The sequence below is a fragment of the Mesoplodon densirostris genome, chromosome 15 (genome assembly GCF_025265405.1).
Source record: "Mesoplodon densirostris isolate mMesDen1 chromosome 15, mMesDen1 primary haplotype, whole genome shotgun sequence".
Classification (NCBI taxonomy): domain Eukaryota; kingdom Metazoa; phylum Chordata; class Mammalia; order Artiodactyla; family Ziphiidae; genus Mesoplodon; species Mesoplodon densirostris.
Window position 1 is genome coordinate 63062606 of NC_082675.1, and position 14223 is coordinate 63076828.

The 14223-nt window shown below is 40.6% G+C and overlaps 1 protein-coding gene across 1 annotated transcript in view; it reads right to left on the reverse strand.

Moving 5' to 3' along the window:
* Nucleotides 1–231: 231 nt before the first annotated feature.
* PSTPIP2 (proline-serine-threonine phosphatase interacting protein 2) overlaps nt 232–14223 on the reverse strand; it is an 82260-nt gene continuing 68268 nt past the window's right edge. The window contains exons 7-14 of the mRNA XM_060118632.1: nt 7807–7905; nt 7178–7223; nt 6202–6281; nt 3842–3940; nt 2798–2894; nt 2602–2683; nt 1337–1371; nt 232–289 (exon numbers count right to left, since the gene is read on the reverse strand). Of these exons, the coding sequence (XP_059974615.1) occupies nt 240–289; nt 1337–1371; nt 2602–2683; nt 2798–2894; nt 3842–3940; nt 6202–6281; nt 7178–7223; nt 7807–7905 (588 nt within the window). The 3' untranslated portion in view covers nt 232–239. The remainder of the gene's footprint in view (nt 290–1336; nt 1372–2601; nt 2684–2797; nt 2895–3841; nt 3941–6201; nt 6282–7177; nt 7224–7806; nt 7906–14223) is intronic.

Below are 14223 nucleotides of genomic sequence, written 5' to 3' on the forward strand. Positions count from 1 at the left end.
GATTATTTCTGTCTAATCAAGAAAACCATGGCTTCTGTCCTAACAGCTAATTGGCCGTAAGTCACAAAGTGGGTGTTTTAGAGGAGTGCAGGCAAGTAATGTTTGATGTGCTCACTTCCAAGCACTGGCATTGTTTGCCTGCAGTGTTGTTATAAAGAAGCTTCAAAGACTTCAAAAATACAATCACCAGTCTAAACGCAACTTGATTCTGTGAAGATGAAAGGTTCTTACCATTGATGTTACTGATAGATCAAACTGTAGTTATCAAGCAAAGAATAATCTGGGTCATCTGCAAAGGGCAGAACACAGAGCAACATTAAGTTAACATTTTTTCATGATGATATATTAGCCCTTTTCAAATCAAGGCATCCCACTCAGAGTCTGGTGACTGCCATTTTGTAAGAAGAAAATATATCTGGCAACAAAACCTACAAATAATAGTCATAACTACAAGTCAGAAAACATATTGGAAATCCCTATTATGATTTCTTTGCCATTTTTCAACCATGCCCAGATAGCAGTCCCCACAGTAAAATCATCTTCAAAAATGGACAAAAGTCCCACAGTATCATGTGGTAATTATAAGGTAACAAGAAATCAATTAACTTAAATCCTTATCTAGTTCAAAGATGTAATTTCAGCCACTAAATTTTTCAGTCACTAAATTTTTGCTAAGATGCTAAATGCAGCCCAAGATGTCTCTTCCCTCTTCCTTTGAACATAGATAGGCATATCTTTCTTTTATTCAAATAATAGGTATTTGTTGAGCACCTACTATGTGCCCAATACTGTGTTATGTTTTGTGACTGATTCAGGAGAAAACAAAGTGCCTGCCCTCAAGGATATTGTAATTATCCAGGGAATACAAATTAACAAAAAGCACTAAGTGTGTGGTTCTCCCAGAGGTATCATAGGAGTTCGGAGAGAAAAAGAGACCAGGGTGCTCAGTGAAAGATCCAATTATAGTCAGTGTACAAAATACATAATATTAGGTTACATGTTTCCAGACATCTTCTATAAATTACATTTCTGTGTAATCCAAAGGAAACTATATCTCAGTTTTGCTGTTCTCATCGTCCAAGTTGAAATAATCTCTTAGTAAGAATGCCTTATAAGTTTCTTTTGGTACTTGAGTAGCTGAATTCTCTTGGATAAGCTATAAAATAGACCACGAATTACCAAATTCCACTCTGTGACAAACAGTATTATAGTTTCTAATAACAGGTTCATTCTCTTGGAAATTTGATTCTATTTATTCCCTTCTTTCCTTTTATTTCAAAATTCTAGCTACTCAACCTTAAATAAAACCTGACCTAAGATTTCAAACAGTCTTTACCTGGTGAACTTTTAGGAACTGGGAGAGGTCTTCTCCTGTAAGAAATGAAAACCAAAATCTTTCAGATAAGTTCTTGTTATTTTTCTAATTTTCTACTTCACTCTACAAAAACTGCATGCTAATCAGATCTGGTTTCTGCTCTGGAGGGTTAAGAAAAGTTCAGATGAAGCAAAAGCTCTGCAGTGCTGACCTCCTGGATCCAGGCTGCAGACACAACATTATTCTGGGGAGCAGGATGCACAGAGCCCTGCCCCGCAGCCCAGAAATCTCAGTCATGTGGGCAAGAGTTCCTGAGCGCCTTGATAAAAAATGGGAAGTTAAACAGTTCCTACCTTGCTGTCAGGGTTAAAGGAACTAATTCAAAGTTACTGCTTTGAGCAGCGCTTGGCATTCTTAAACACTGGTGATGAACTTGCACTTCTCCCTCAAACACTCCCTTATCTTTTTAAAAACTGGACTGAAAATTCAACAGCTTAGACTCCGAGGTGACTGTATGTGAAACAGAAGTTTCTCTTGCCTCAGAATCCTTTGTATCAAGGCAGCAAACTTTTTCTGTAAAGGGCCAGATAGCAAATGATTTAGGCTTTGCTAGCCACACAGCATTTCTATCTCATCACTACTCAGCTCCAATGAGAAAGCAGCCATAGACAGAATGGAAACAGGTGAGTGCAGTCATCTTCTAACAAAGCTCTACATATGAACACTGATGTTTGCATTTCATGTAATTTTCACATGTCACAAAATAGTATCCTTTCAACTTTTTTCAACCATTTAAAAACACGAAAACTATTCTTAACTTGCAGGCCCTACCAAAACAGGTAGGTCAGATTTGACTCACAGGGGGCCAGAGTTTGCCAACTCTTGCTTTCTACAAGAAAGGTATAGGATTCATGCATGAGTAATAATAATTACACTCAAGCATGATACAATCCCCCTTGAACTATGACTAGTACAACCCATTTAACATTTGTCCTAAACATGCTATTTCCAAAAACCTAGCAGCCTCACTAAGCAAATGCAATGGTAGATATGTTCTGATTCTAATACGTCCATATTAGAATTGGAACACTAAAAATAAAAATGTCCTTTAAAAGTACTTTTCTTTTCTTCTTTTTTTGGCCACACTGCGGCATGTGGGATCTTAGTTCCCTGACCAGGGATCGAACCCGTGCCCCCTGCAGTGGAAGCACAAAGTCTTAACCACTGGTCCACCAGGGAAGTCCCCAAAAGTACTTTTCTTCATGTGAAAGAAAGCTGGATGTTACCTTGCCAAGTCAGACCCCGTAGCCTTTCCTGGTGGGGTAGCATTCTTCTGGGGGCAGTAGAAATTCTCGTACATGATGGGTGCTAGGGAATCATCAAGACATAAAACATTAAGAGGCTGATGACTTCCATTCTCAATGACCTGTGAAAAGAAAGACTAATTGCTTAATTAACCCCCCACCCTACAGCTCCATTCACCTGGTGGAGTCTGTCCAGTTTTGCGTTGATTCACAAAGTACTCAATGTCCTTCTCAATGCTGCACATTTCTAAACTCTTACGGACTTCTTCATACATCTAACAAACAGAAGATAAATCAAGGTAGAGGTATATGTCCATAAAAATGGTGACACAGCTTATTAAAATAGGAGGTTTGATGAATGGCTGTTTTCCAAATTTTGCTTTGAAAAGAAACAAGAAGACATTCCCAAGTCCTGGACCCATATAAAGAGATATCTCTGATACATATCTGCATTAAAATTTTTTTAAGGATGACAAAAAACATAGATTTTTTTTTGTAGCAGCACAGAAACCTTGGTGGAAAGATTTTTTTTTTTTAACTACTGATGGGACAAAGAAAATAGATACCAAGTCCCATGACCAATTCTACGCACAAATGCAAAGACAACTGGAGAAAAGTTCTTCCAGTCAATCCTACTTGTTTTCTGGGTGTTTAATTATTCTTCTAAAGTGAATGTCCCATCTAAGCGAGGGTGGCTATTTCTTAGGAAAGAAGGTGGTGATAATTTGATTCATGTCCCTCTGAGACCTGGGAACCCATGACAATTGCTGTGTACAAGTTAAATCTGGATCCCTAATGGCCCTGGAACACTGCTGAAGTAAATCCTGAGCCCTGGAGTGACCGTTAGCCTGGGCATGGCTCAGTCTGCTAGTCCTTGGTACTGTCCTGGAGTGACCCCATTTCAGACTGGAGCAGTCTCTGGGACTCACATTCATTTTGTGACATCTCTGTTTTCCATAAATTAAACTGCATTTGGGTCTCCTTTCTCTGCTCTCCTGCTCTGACCCTGAATTTCTTAGAGAGAAAGTCATGGTGGTAAAGTGAAACAAGAGTCAGGCAGGTTAGGTGTTTATCTGGGTCCATACTCACCGTGTGGCCTTGGGCCAGTCACTGTACCTACCTGGGCCTCAAATGAGGGGGGTGAACTAATAAATGTTTACGGTTCCTTCCACTCTAATGAATCTAATATGCAAAGCATCCTCCATGGATGCCTCTGACTTACGTTATCGCTTGTGACACATTGTTGTGACAGCTGATTCATGTGTAACCACAGTGCATTCCGAAAGAAGTTTATTCGTTCACATTCTTGAGTCTCAAACACCTATAGAAACAAAACTACATGTACATATGCAGAGAAAGGGGCCATTTGTCTAGACTGGCTATGACTTAAGAAACAATTTCAACCTTGAATTATCTGTAAGCTTATTGTCTCATTTAGTGTACTCCCACCCACCACCGAGGAAGCTCATAAACTCTTACTCAGGCAAAGAATGCAAATGGATTCTAATAACATATTAACACAAATAGGACTGGATATAGTTCTGAAGGTAAGAGGTGATGATGAACCTAAACCTCAATGTTCTAACCTGAATTCCAGCTCACATTTCCAACTGCCTAATGGGCATCTGTACCTGGGCAGCCTGCCAGAGCCTCCAATTCAAAGAGTTGCCCTCCTTCTCATCCCCTCCCAGAATGAGTGAATTCAACGGGCAAGACGGTCACAATGGTTGAAGCTAGTTGATGAGTACATGGGGGCCCTTGCACTTGTCTTTTATCCTTGTGTATGTTTGAAATTTCCTTAATAAAAAAGTTGTTTTAAAAGTCACTGCCTGAACAATAGTTTTTGGATATAAGCAAATACAACCTATGGAAAATCAAACTATTCTATAAAGTGGCTGCTATACTATTCAACAGCAGATGTTATATATTAATGTATTTTTTAAAGGTTGACTACAAAACTATTACATTTTAAAGCTTCTTATAATGTAAAACTTTATACATATACAAGAGTAGAGAGAATAGCATAATGAATCCCCATGTACCCATCACCAGCTGAAACATTTATCCACTCACAACTGACTGTTTTACCTATTTCCCTACCAACTCACCTACTCCCTGGAGTATTTTGAAGCAAATACACTATTTCATCTATAAATATTTTATTATTCATATACGGTATATAAGTATATATATGAATATTACATTATTTTTCTTATAGAATATTTCATGTAGACAGAATCATAGAGAGTGATATTAGGAAGACCCACATACCAACCACCCAGCTTTGTCAACACTTTTGGCCATATTTGCTTCAGATTCTGTTAAGGCCTCTGTGTACTTTCTTCAATCTCTACCATGTTCCTCCTCCCCCAGAGATAACCATTATCCTAAATTTTATCATTCTTATGCAGATTTTGACAATATGTATGTATCCATAAGATGTATATGATGTTGCTTTGCATGTTTTAAAAACCATATAAAAATGCTCTTATTTCAGGCTTTTCCATTAGATTGTGGAATTAAGGAAGTAAAGCAGAAAAGAGCGTTTTAGGGGGGACCCACAGTTTCAGGTGCTGAAGACCGGTCAAATAAAATTAGAAATTGCAAAGGCACGCTGGACCTCACACCAAGGGGACCACTGGCTCCTCTGGGAGAGCAGCTGCAGGGGAGCAGACCCCACACACAGCCACTGGGACAGGCAGGGCGATGAGGATGCGGAGGCAACTCCCCCAGGAAGCCTGGCTGTGAAGAGAAGGGAGAAGCAGCAGTGGCAGGCTTGAAAGCTGGAAGGAGCTGAGGTTGTGTGAATGATAATAAAAGTCCACTGTGAAAGGGAGCTGTGTGCAAGGGGGTGGGGAAAGCCAGCTGGATGGGATCCTGAGCCCAGTGGTAGCAGAGCAGCCCTTTACCACTATCACAGGAGAAGGGAGGGTGCGGAAGATCAGTAGTTCTCGTGCTTGAATTCACAGCAGAGTCACCTGCAGGACTTATTAACATGGAGACTGCTGCGCCCATGCCCAGAGTTTCTGATTCCAGAGGCCTGGAGTTGGTCTGAGAACCTGCATCTCTGCATCTCTAACAAGGCAATGATGCTCGCACAGGTCCTAGGACCTCCCTTTGAGAACCACTGGTAAGGAAAATGTGTAGACAGGGTGACAGAAACTTGAGGAAGTTTCCAGGTTGTGTCTTTATTTTCTCTGGGACATTGTGAGGCATGTGCTGAAAATGAGGGGGGCAATGGTGAGACAAAAGGTGTGAGAATAAAAAACTCTAAGCCAGCTCTCCTGCCATCTGCATTCCCCTGTCACAGAGCAAGTACAGGTGAGGCTCTCGACAGGAAATCAATGAATCAACTGTTAATTGATTCAGCTACTTCATACCTGTGCGAATCAACCATCAGAGCTAAGGCCATGAACAGAGTGGGACAGCATGGTCAGGATGGGCAAGAAGCAGAAAGACAAGGTTTGGGGGAACGCATTCCAGTTCCTTCCACTCTCCACTTAAATTCCAGATTTCTAATTTGCCCTCAAGCAATTCTACAGAAGTAGAGGAAGGAAGACCCGCCCTTCAGGTTCCAGGTACCTCGCAGGCCTTGATGTGTTCGCTCTGCCACTCTTCACGGACCTTATCCAGAGTGTTGATGTGCATCATGTACGCCTTGTCTGCAATGGAGGGGAGGGGCCTGGGTCTGGAAACTGGATGGAAGGGGGCTCGCAGACCCAGCCCTCAGGCCCCTCTGGGAGCTCACAAGGCTCCCGGGAGGTCTGAACGCTGGAAGGCCATAATTACATCTCACCCTCAATCATATCTTTGTGAAAAATAAGGAGAGGTGGGCATCACATTCTTTATAAAGAAAAACCAAGCAATTAGCCAGAAATGCTCCAAGGAAGGAAAAGTGAAAGCTGACAAGGAACCTCAGCCAGGGTTTCCTTCCACCTCTTACCATTTTCAGGAAAATTAAACAAACAATGAGGGGTGCAGAAAAGTGAACTACCAAGTTACTTCAGTTTTGGATCTAGAAACTTAAGCAACCACGGTTGTGAGAGGCTTGTCTCCGGCAAGAAACTCTGGCTGGGAATTAGAAGCCTTTGCAAACACTTGGTTTGGATTTTAGACTTCAGTGATGACAAGGCCTCACAACTTGGCTGTTTCTTTCACAGCAGAGAAGAGTTATCGGGGCTGAAAAGGGGTTTTAAGATAGATGTTCCCAATAAATCAGAGTGAGCACCTGGTCACAAAGCATCTGCCACTTGACCCCCCTCTCCCCCCACCCCCACCATTCAGTCACCTGTCCGGCAGCAAGACCTAAGGCAGCAAAGGCCAGAAACTGCTGCTTCATTTGCTTTCTCCCACTCTCCCGGGTTCCCATATACTCTCCCTTCCCCCCTCTCTTCCTTCCCTCCGTTTCCGCCTCCCTCCCTTCTCATACCTTGTTAATCCTACTGTATATGTATATATTCACCATTGTATGGTACATAAAACTACCTTTCTCAGACAGATTTAGGATAACATAAGCCCCACCACAATCCTCCCCCATCCTTGGGAGCAGACCCCTCACCTGAGTCTTCTACTGCAGTCTTTGAAGTTGCCAGTTTCACAAAAAGCTGTGAGGACAAAACAAAACCAAAAACAAACAAACAAACAAAAAAGAGGTCAGGAATGCTGGGCTAGGCTTCTAAAGGCAAAACAGATTTTAAAGCAATGACTGAGACGAGACAAGTTCTAGTTCAAGTCTAACCTATATTTCTCTCTTGAGTTAATCATTCAGTTTGCCCTCTAATCTTAACGCCACTGGAAAATGGCCATCAAGCATCTTGCCCTACATCTTCCTAAAAACATATCCCTCTCTACCTTCTGATTGCTGACAACCTTATATCCAGATTTTATAAAATTACATGTATAAAACACCCAAGCAGGAGGCAGCCTAGCTGTCAAGAATACATGAGCTGAGTTTTGAAAAAAGATGAAAACATCAGAACCCCCTCCCCTGTGGCTATGCTTCTCCAGCTCTTCCACAACCCCCAAAATAGGACAAAGGTTTTTCTGGCTCAGAGGACTCTAATCGCCTGAAGGAGGGTATTGCCAGGAGCTTAGAGTGCAAGTCAATTTTTTATTAAGACTATTAATTGGCTTTAACTTGACATATGTAAATCTCGGATTTTTCAGGCTGTCTGCTCTCCCAGGTACCTTTTCTTGTTGCTTCGGGTTCACCACATTGGCACTCCGGTGGACAGCCTGCTCCGCTTCATCTTTGTCTCGGCATTTCTGCTCGTAGTTCTTCTTTGCCTTTGTAGTTATGAGCCAAAAGAGGATCAAAACAGAGACGGTGACCCTGAGGAGCAGCCACCCTAGCCCCCCACGCCCAGGAGAGAAGAGAGCTCACTGATTAGGGCTCTGATCACCACTAGACTGGGGGCACTCAGAGGACATGCTCTTTCTTATCTATCTTTGGAAGGTCTCTCCAGCCCTTTTCCAAATCATGTATGTAGTGGCAACCTGATCAAGGAAGTAACGACTCCTATTTGGCAAAAACAAAGTACATGAGCTTTAAAAATTTACTGAAACAAAAGATGGAATTTGAAATAGGCAAAATCAAACACTTATGTAACTATAGGACGTGAATATGTAATATTCATAACCCTCAGAACTTAGATGCAATCACTTGGTCCTGGTAACTATAACTATGTTTCAGTATTCTAACGTGCCTCCTCATAGCATGTGGACAGCGGGGAGGGCATCAATCCCATCATTTCTGTAGCTCAAGGATAGTCATGTTCCTTCTTGATTTATAGAATTCTGTTTTAGCTAGTTTAAAAGTAAGCCGTGGTCTCTCCTGTGCTACTATTACTATCAGCAGTATGAAAATAGTTCACAAACTACAGTTAGTGAATCAAATATTTTTCTGTTTCAACTCTTGAAGCAAAGACTTAACTTGTTCAAACAAAGCAAAACTGTGCATCAGTTGGCTAACAAATAAAAATGATACTCCCCCCAAAAAATGCTTGACTAAGAATCAAGACACCTTTGCAGAGATGGTTTGTGCTCAACAAATATCTCACATGCTTTCCTACATTTCTCAGCATCCCCTGCAGTTCAGTTGGGGTTAACCTTTCAGTAAACAACCTTATAATTCTCTCTGCTACACACACATAGAAACAAAAGTTCATAACTTTTCTTAATTACAAGCACATAAGATATTCATGCAACAATTCTTTTCTTATGCAACAATATCTTATAGACACTTCTCTGTATCAAGCATGAAGCCTGCAGCTGAACACTTTTTAAAAAAATTTTTATTGGAGTATTGTTGATTTACAATGTTGTGTTAGTTTCTGCTGTACAGCAAAGTGAATCAGTTATAAATATACATATATATCCACTCTTTTTTAGATTCTTTTCCCATATAGGTCATTACAGAGTATTGAGTAGAGTTCCCCATGCCATACAGTAGGTCCTTATTAGTTATCTATTTTATACATAGTAGTGTGTATATGTCAATCCCAATCTTCCAAATTATCCCTCCCCTCCTCTCCCTGCTGGTAATCATAAGTTTGTTTCCAATATCTGTTAAGTCTGTTTCTGTTTTGTAAATAAGTTCATTTGTGCTCTTTTTTTAGGTTCCACATATAAGCAATATCATATATTTGTCTTCCTGTGTCTGACTTACTTCACTCAGTATGACAATCTCTAGATCCGTTGCTGCAAATGGCATTATTTAGTTCTTTTTTTATGGCTGAGTAATATTCCATTGTATATATGTACCACATCTTTTTTATCCATTCTTCTATTGATGGACATTTGGTTGTTTCCATGTCCTGGCTATTGTAAATAGTGCTACAATGAGCATTGGGGTGCCTGTTATCTTTTCAAATTATGGTTTTCTCCAGATATATGCCCAGGAGTGGGATTGCTGGATGATACGGTAGTTCTATTTTTAGTTCTTTAATGAACCTCTATACTGTTCTCCATATTACAATTTACATTCCCACCAACAGTGTAGGAGGATTCCTTTTTTTCTCCACATCTTCTCCAGCATTTATTGTTTGTAGATTTTTTTTTTTTTTTTTTTTTTTTTGTGCAGTATGCGGGCCTCTCACTGCTGTGGCCTCTCCCGTTGCGGAGCACAGGCTCCGGATGCACAGGCTCAGCGGCCATGGCTCACAGGCCCAGCCACTCCGCGGCACATGGGATCCTCCCGGACCGGGGCATGAACTCGCGTCCCCTGAATTGGCAGGAGGAATCTCAACCACTGCCCCACCAGGGAAGCCCTGTAGATTTTTTGATGATGGCCATTCTGACTGGTGTGAAGTGATACCTCATTGTAGTTTTGGTTTGCATTTCTCTGATAATTAGTGATGTTGAGCATCTTTTCATGAGCTTTTGGGCCCCCTGTATGTCTTCTTAGGAGAAATGTCTATTTAGATCTTCTGCCCATTTTGTGACTGGGTTGTTTGTTTTTTTGTTATTGAGCTGTATGAGCTGTTGGAATATTTTGGAGATTTATCCCTTGTCGGTCACTTCATTTGCAAGTATTTTCTCCCATTCTATGGGTTATCTTTTCTTTTTGTTCCTGGTTTCCTTTGCTATGCTGTAGCTGAACACTTTTAATGGTTGTAAATACACACACATACATATATAAATGCCATAATTTTCTTAACCAACTCTCTACTGGTGGACATTTACCTTATCTCCCATTTTGTATAACATAAAAATACTCTGATTTTTATTTTGGGTAGTGTGAATTTATAGGTCAGATTCCTAGAAGTGTAATTGTTTTCACTAATTCATACTCCTATAAACACGTACGTGAGGGTATATGGCCTCATGCTCTTACCAACACCAAAATAAGACAATGTTTTTAAACTTTTCTAATACTAGAGTTGAGAATGTTGGTATATGCCTTGTTTTATTTGTATTTATTTCATTACTAAGGTGATATGTCATTTCTACTTCATGTCTTTTGCCTACATTTTTTTGGGCACATTCTTCATTTTAATTGATTTTTAAGAGTTCAGTCTATACTAGGAACACTAACTGGTTTTAAATTATATAAGTTACTAATATTTTTCCCCATTTGTTCTCACGTATAAGATGATATTTTTTTCTTTTGCTCTAAAGAAGTCTTAAATTTTTTTATACTTTTTTTTTTTGTGACTGCACTGAGTCTTAGTTGCTGCACACAGGATTTTTTAGTTGCAGCTTGCGAACTCTTAATTGTGGCCTGAGAACTCTTATTGGTGGCATGTGGGATCTAGTTCCCTGACCAGGGATCAAACCCGGGCCCCCCTGCACTGGGAGTGCTCAGTCTTAGCCACAGGACCACCAGGGAAGTCCCAAAAAGTCTTAAATTTTAATATCAGTTATCAATCTTTCTCTTTCTTGCATTATTTTTTTCATATGACATATTAAGCATTTTTTCTCTGTTGTTACATAGTCCTCATAATAATATTTTTAAAGCTTACACAATTTAGGGGCTTCCCTGGTGGCGCAGTGGTTGAGAGTCCGCCTGCCGATGCAGGGGACACGGGTTCGTGCCCTGGTCTGGAAGGATCCCACATGCCGCCGAGCGGCTGGGCCCGTGAGCCATGGCCGCTGAGCCTGTGCATCCGGAGCCTGTGCTCTGCAACAGGAGAGGCCACAACAGTGAGAGGCCCACATACCGCAAAAAAAAAAAAAAAGCTTACACAATTTAATCTTTCTCCATTTTTGTCACTAAATCATTTACATTATCATTATAGGTAGTGAACACGGTAGTGCATTTTGTTTTTCTTATTTTGGATGATTTCCTAAAGATAGAGTCTTAGATTCTTAGCGTAAGATTGATGGGGTATGATCACATTTATGGCTCTAAAAGCATATCGTAAAATATTGTTTTAAAAGGTTATATGGGCTCCAGAGAAGATGGAGCAGATGTACTCTTCCTTATTCCTCCACACAAGTATAACTAAAACCCCTGGACATTCTACATAAAACAAACATAAGATCCTGAAAGGTGGAAAGAAGAAGGGAGATTAGCTAATGTCCTTGATCTCAGAGAGAAACCTACAAGTGAGCGCCCTGGGTTTTCTTTGGGCCTCTTATTTCACAGAATGAACGCCAAAGCAGCAGACAACCAAGAAATGCCAATGGGCATAAACAAACAAAAAAAAGGCCCAATGAAAACCTCCCTTCTCTAGCCAAAAGACCAGAAAAGGGGCAGCACAGCAGGACAGAAGCCTCCACATTGTACAGCAGCCAAACACCACATAAAGAAACCATGCCCCCCTCCCGCCCACCACACATCCAGCAAAGGCCAAGTGGGGAGTCTAGACTTCCACCCTCACCAGGCTATAATGCGGTTCCCAACTCCCCTGCTGAGGTGGTATCAGAGAAGGACCAATAGGGGACTGGGACCTTCATTCCCACCAGGAGGTAACAAAGCCCCAAAAGCCCCACACACAGAGCCAGTGGAGACTCTGTGGGGAGCCTGGACTTCCAATACCCCCACCTGGCAGTAATAAGGTGCACCCCCTCCCTGCTGCAGTGGTGTCAGAGGAAGTCTAATGGGGATTCAGAACTTTAATCAACCCCCAGTAGTAACAAGGCCACACTGACCCTATGGTGTCAGTGGAGGCCAAGGTGGGGAACCTGGCCTGGAACCCCTCATAGCAGTAATATGGTGGCACTTCACCTTAGTTGGTCGAGTGGTGTCAGAGGAAGCCAGCTAAAATAGAAGGTTGAAATAAGATCCAGAGTCTTGCAACAGAATACCTAAAATGTCCAAAATCAATTGAATATCACTTATCATACCAAGAACCAGGAGGATCTCAAACTGCATGAAAAAAGACCATCAATAGATGTCAACACCAAGAAGACAGAGATGTTACAATTATCTGACAAAGATTTTAAGGCAGCCATCATAAAAATACTCAATAAACATTTGCAAACACACTTGAAACATGAAAAAATAGATAGTCTTAGCAAAGAAAAAGAAAATCTCAGCAAAGAAACAGAAGATATAAACAAGAGCCAAATGGAAATTTTAGAACTGAAAAATATACTAAATGAAAGGATGGCTGTATGAATGGAAGAGATAGAAGAAAGAATTGGTGAACTGGAAGATAGTACAATAGAATTTACCTGATCTGAAAAACAGAGAGCAAATAGGGTAAAAAAAAAAAAATGAACAGGACCTCATGAACCTTTGGCACCATAACAAAAGATCTAACATTCATGTCCTTGGAATCCTAGAAGAGAAAGGTGGGCTGAAAAAGTACTTGAAGAAATAATGACTGAGGAAAAGAATGAAATAATGCCATTTGCAGCAACATGGATGGACCTAGAGATTGTCATACTGAGTGAAGTAAGTCAGACAGAGAAAGAGAAATATCATATGATATCCCTTACATGTGGAATCTAAAAAGAAATGATTCAAATGAACTTATTTACAAAACAGACTCACAGACTTAGAGAATGAACTTATGGTTACCGGGGGGAAGGAGAGTTAGGGAGTTTGAGATCGACATGAACACACTGTTATATTTAAAATGGATAACTGGGACTTCCCTGGTGGTCCAGGGGGTAAGACTCCTCGCTCCCAATGCAGGGGGCCTGGGTTCAATCCCTGGTTGGGGAATTAGATCCCACATGCATGCTGCAACTAAGAGTCCACATGCCACAACTAAAGATCCTGCATGCTGCAATGAAGATTCCACGTGCTGCAACTAAGACCTGGCACAGCCTAAATAAATAAATAAATCTTTTTTAAAGAAAATAAAATGGATAACCAACAAGGACCTACTGTATAGCACAGGGAACTCTGCTCAATGTTATGTGGCAGCCTGGATGGGAAGGGAGCTTGGGGAAGAATGGATACATGTATATTTATGGCTGAGTCCCTTTGCTGTGCACCTGAAACTATCCCAACATTGTTAATCGGCTATACTCCAACATAGAATAAAAAGTTAAAAAAAAAAAAGTAAGAAAGAATAGCTGAAAACTTTCCAAATTTGGCAAAAGATATAAACCTACAGATTCCAGAAGCTGATCAAACCCCAAACAAGATAAAGCCAAAGAAATCCATGACAAGACACAGAGGTGAACTTCTGAGAACTAAAAAAAGAAAATATCATATCTTAAAGCAGAAATGACACCTTATCCATAAGAGAAAATCAGTTTGAATTACAGCAGGTTTCTTATCAGAAACTGTGGAGGCCACGAGGAAGTGGCACAACATTTTTCAAGTACTGAAACAAAAGAACTGTCAACACACAATCCTATAGCCAGTGAAGAGATCCTTTAAGAATGAAGAGGAAATCACTAAAGGAAAACTAAGAGTAGTTATCACTAGCAGACCCACCCTGAAGAATGGCTAAAGAAGTTCTCCAAGCAAAAGAAAATTATAAAAGAAGAAACCTTGGAACAGCAGAAGAAAAAACACACACCAAGCAAAAAATCAGTAAATACAATAGTCTTCCTTTCTCTTCTGAGTTTTCTAAATTACTTTTGACGGTTGAAGCAAAAATTTTAACACTGTTATGGCTCTAAATGTAGGTAGAGGAAATAGGAAAATTATATTTCAATAAGGCTTTCTCTTTAATTGTGAGAGAGCTTTCCCCAGATTGC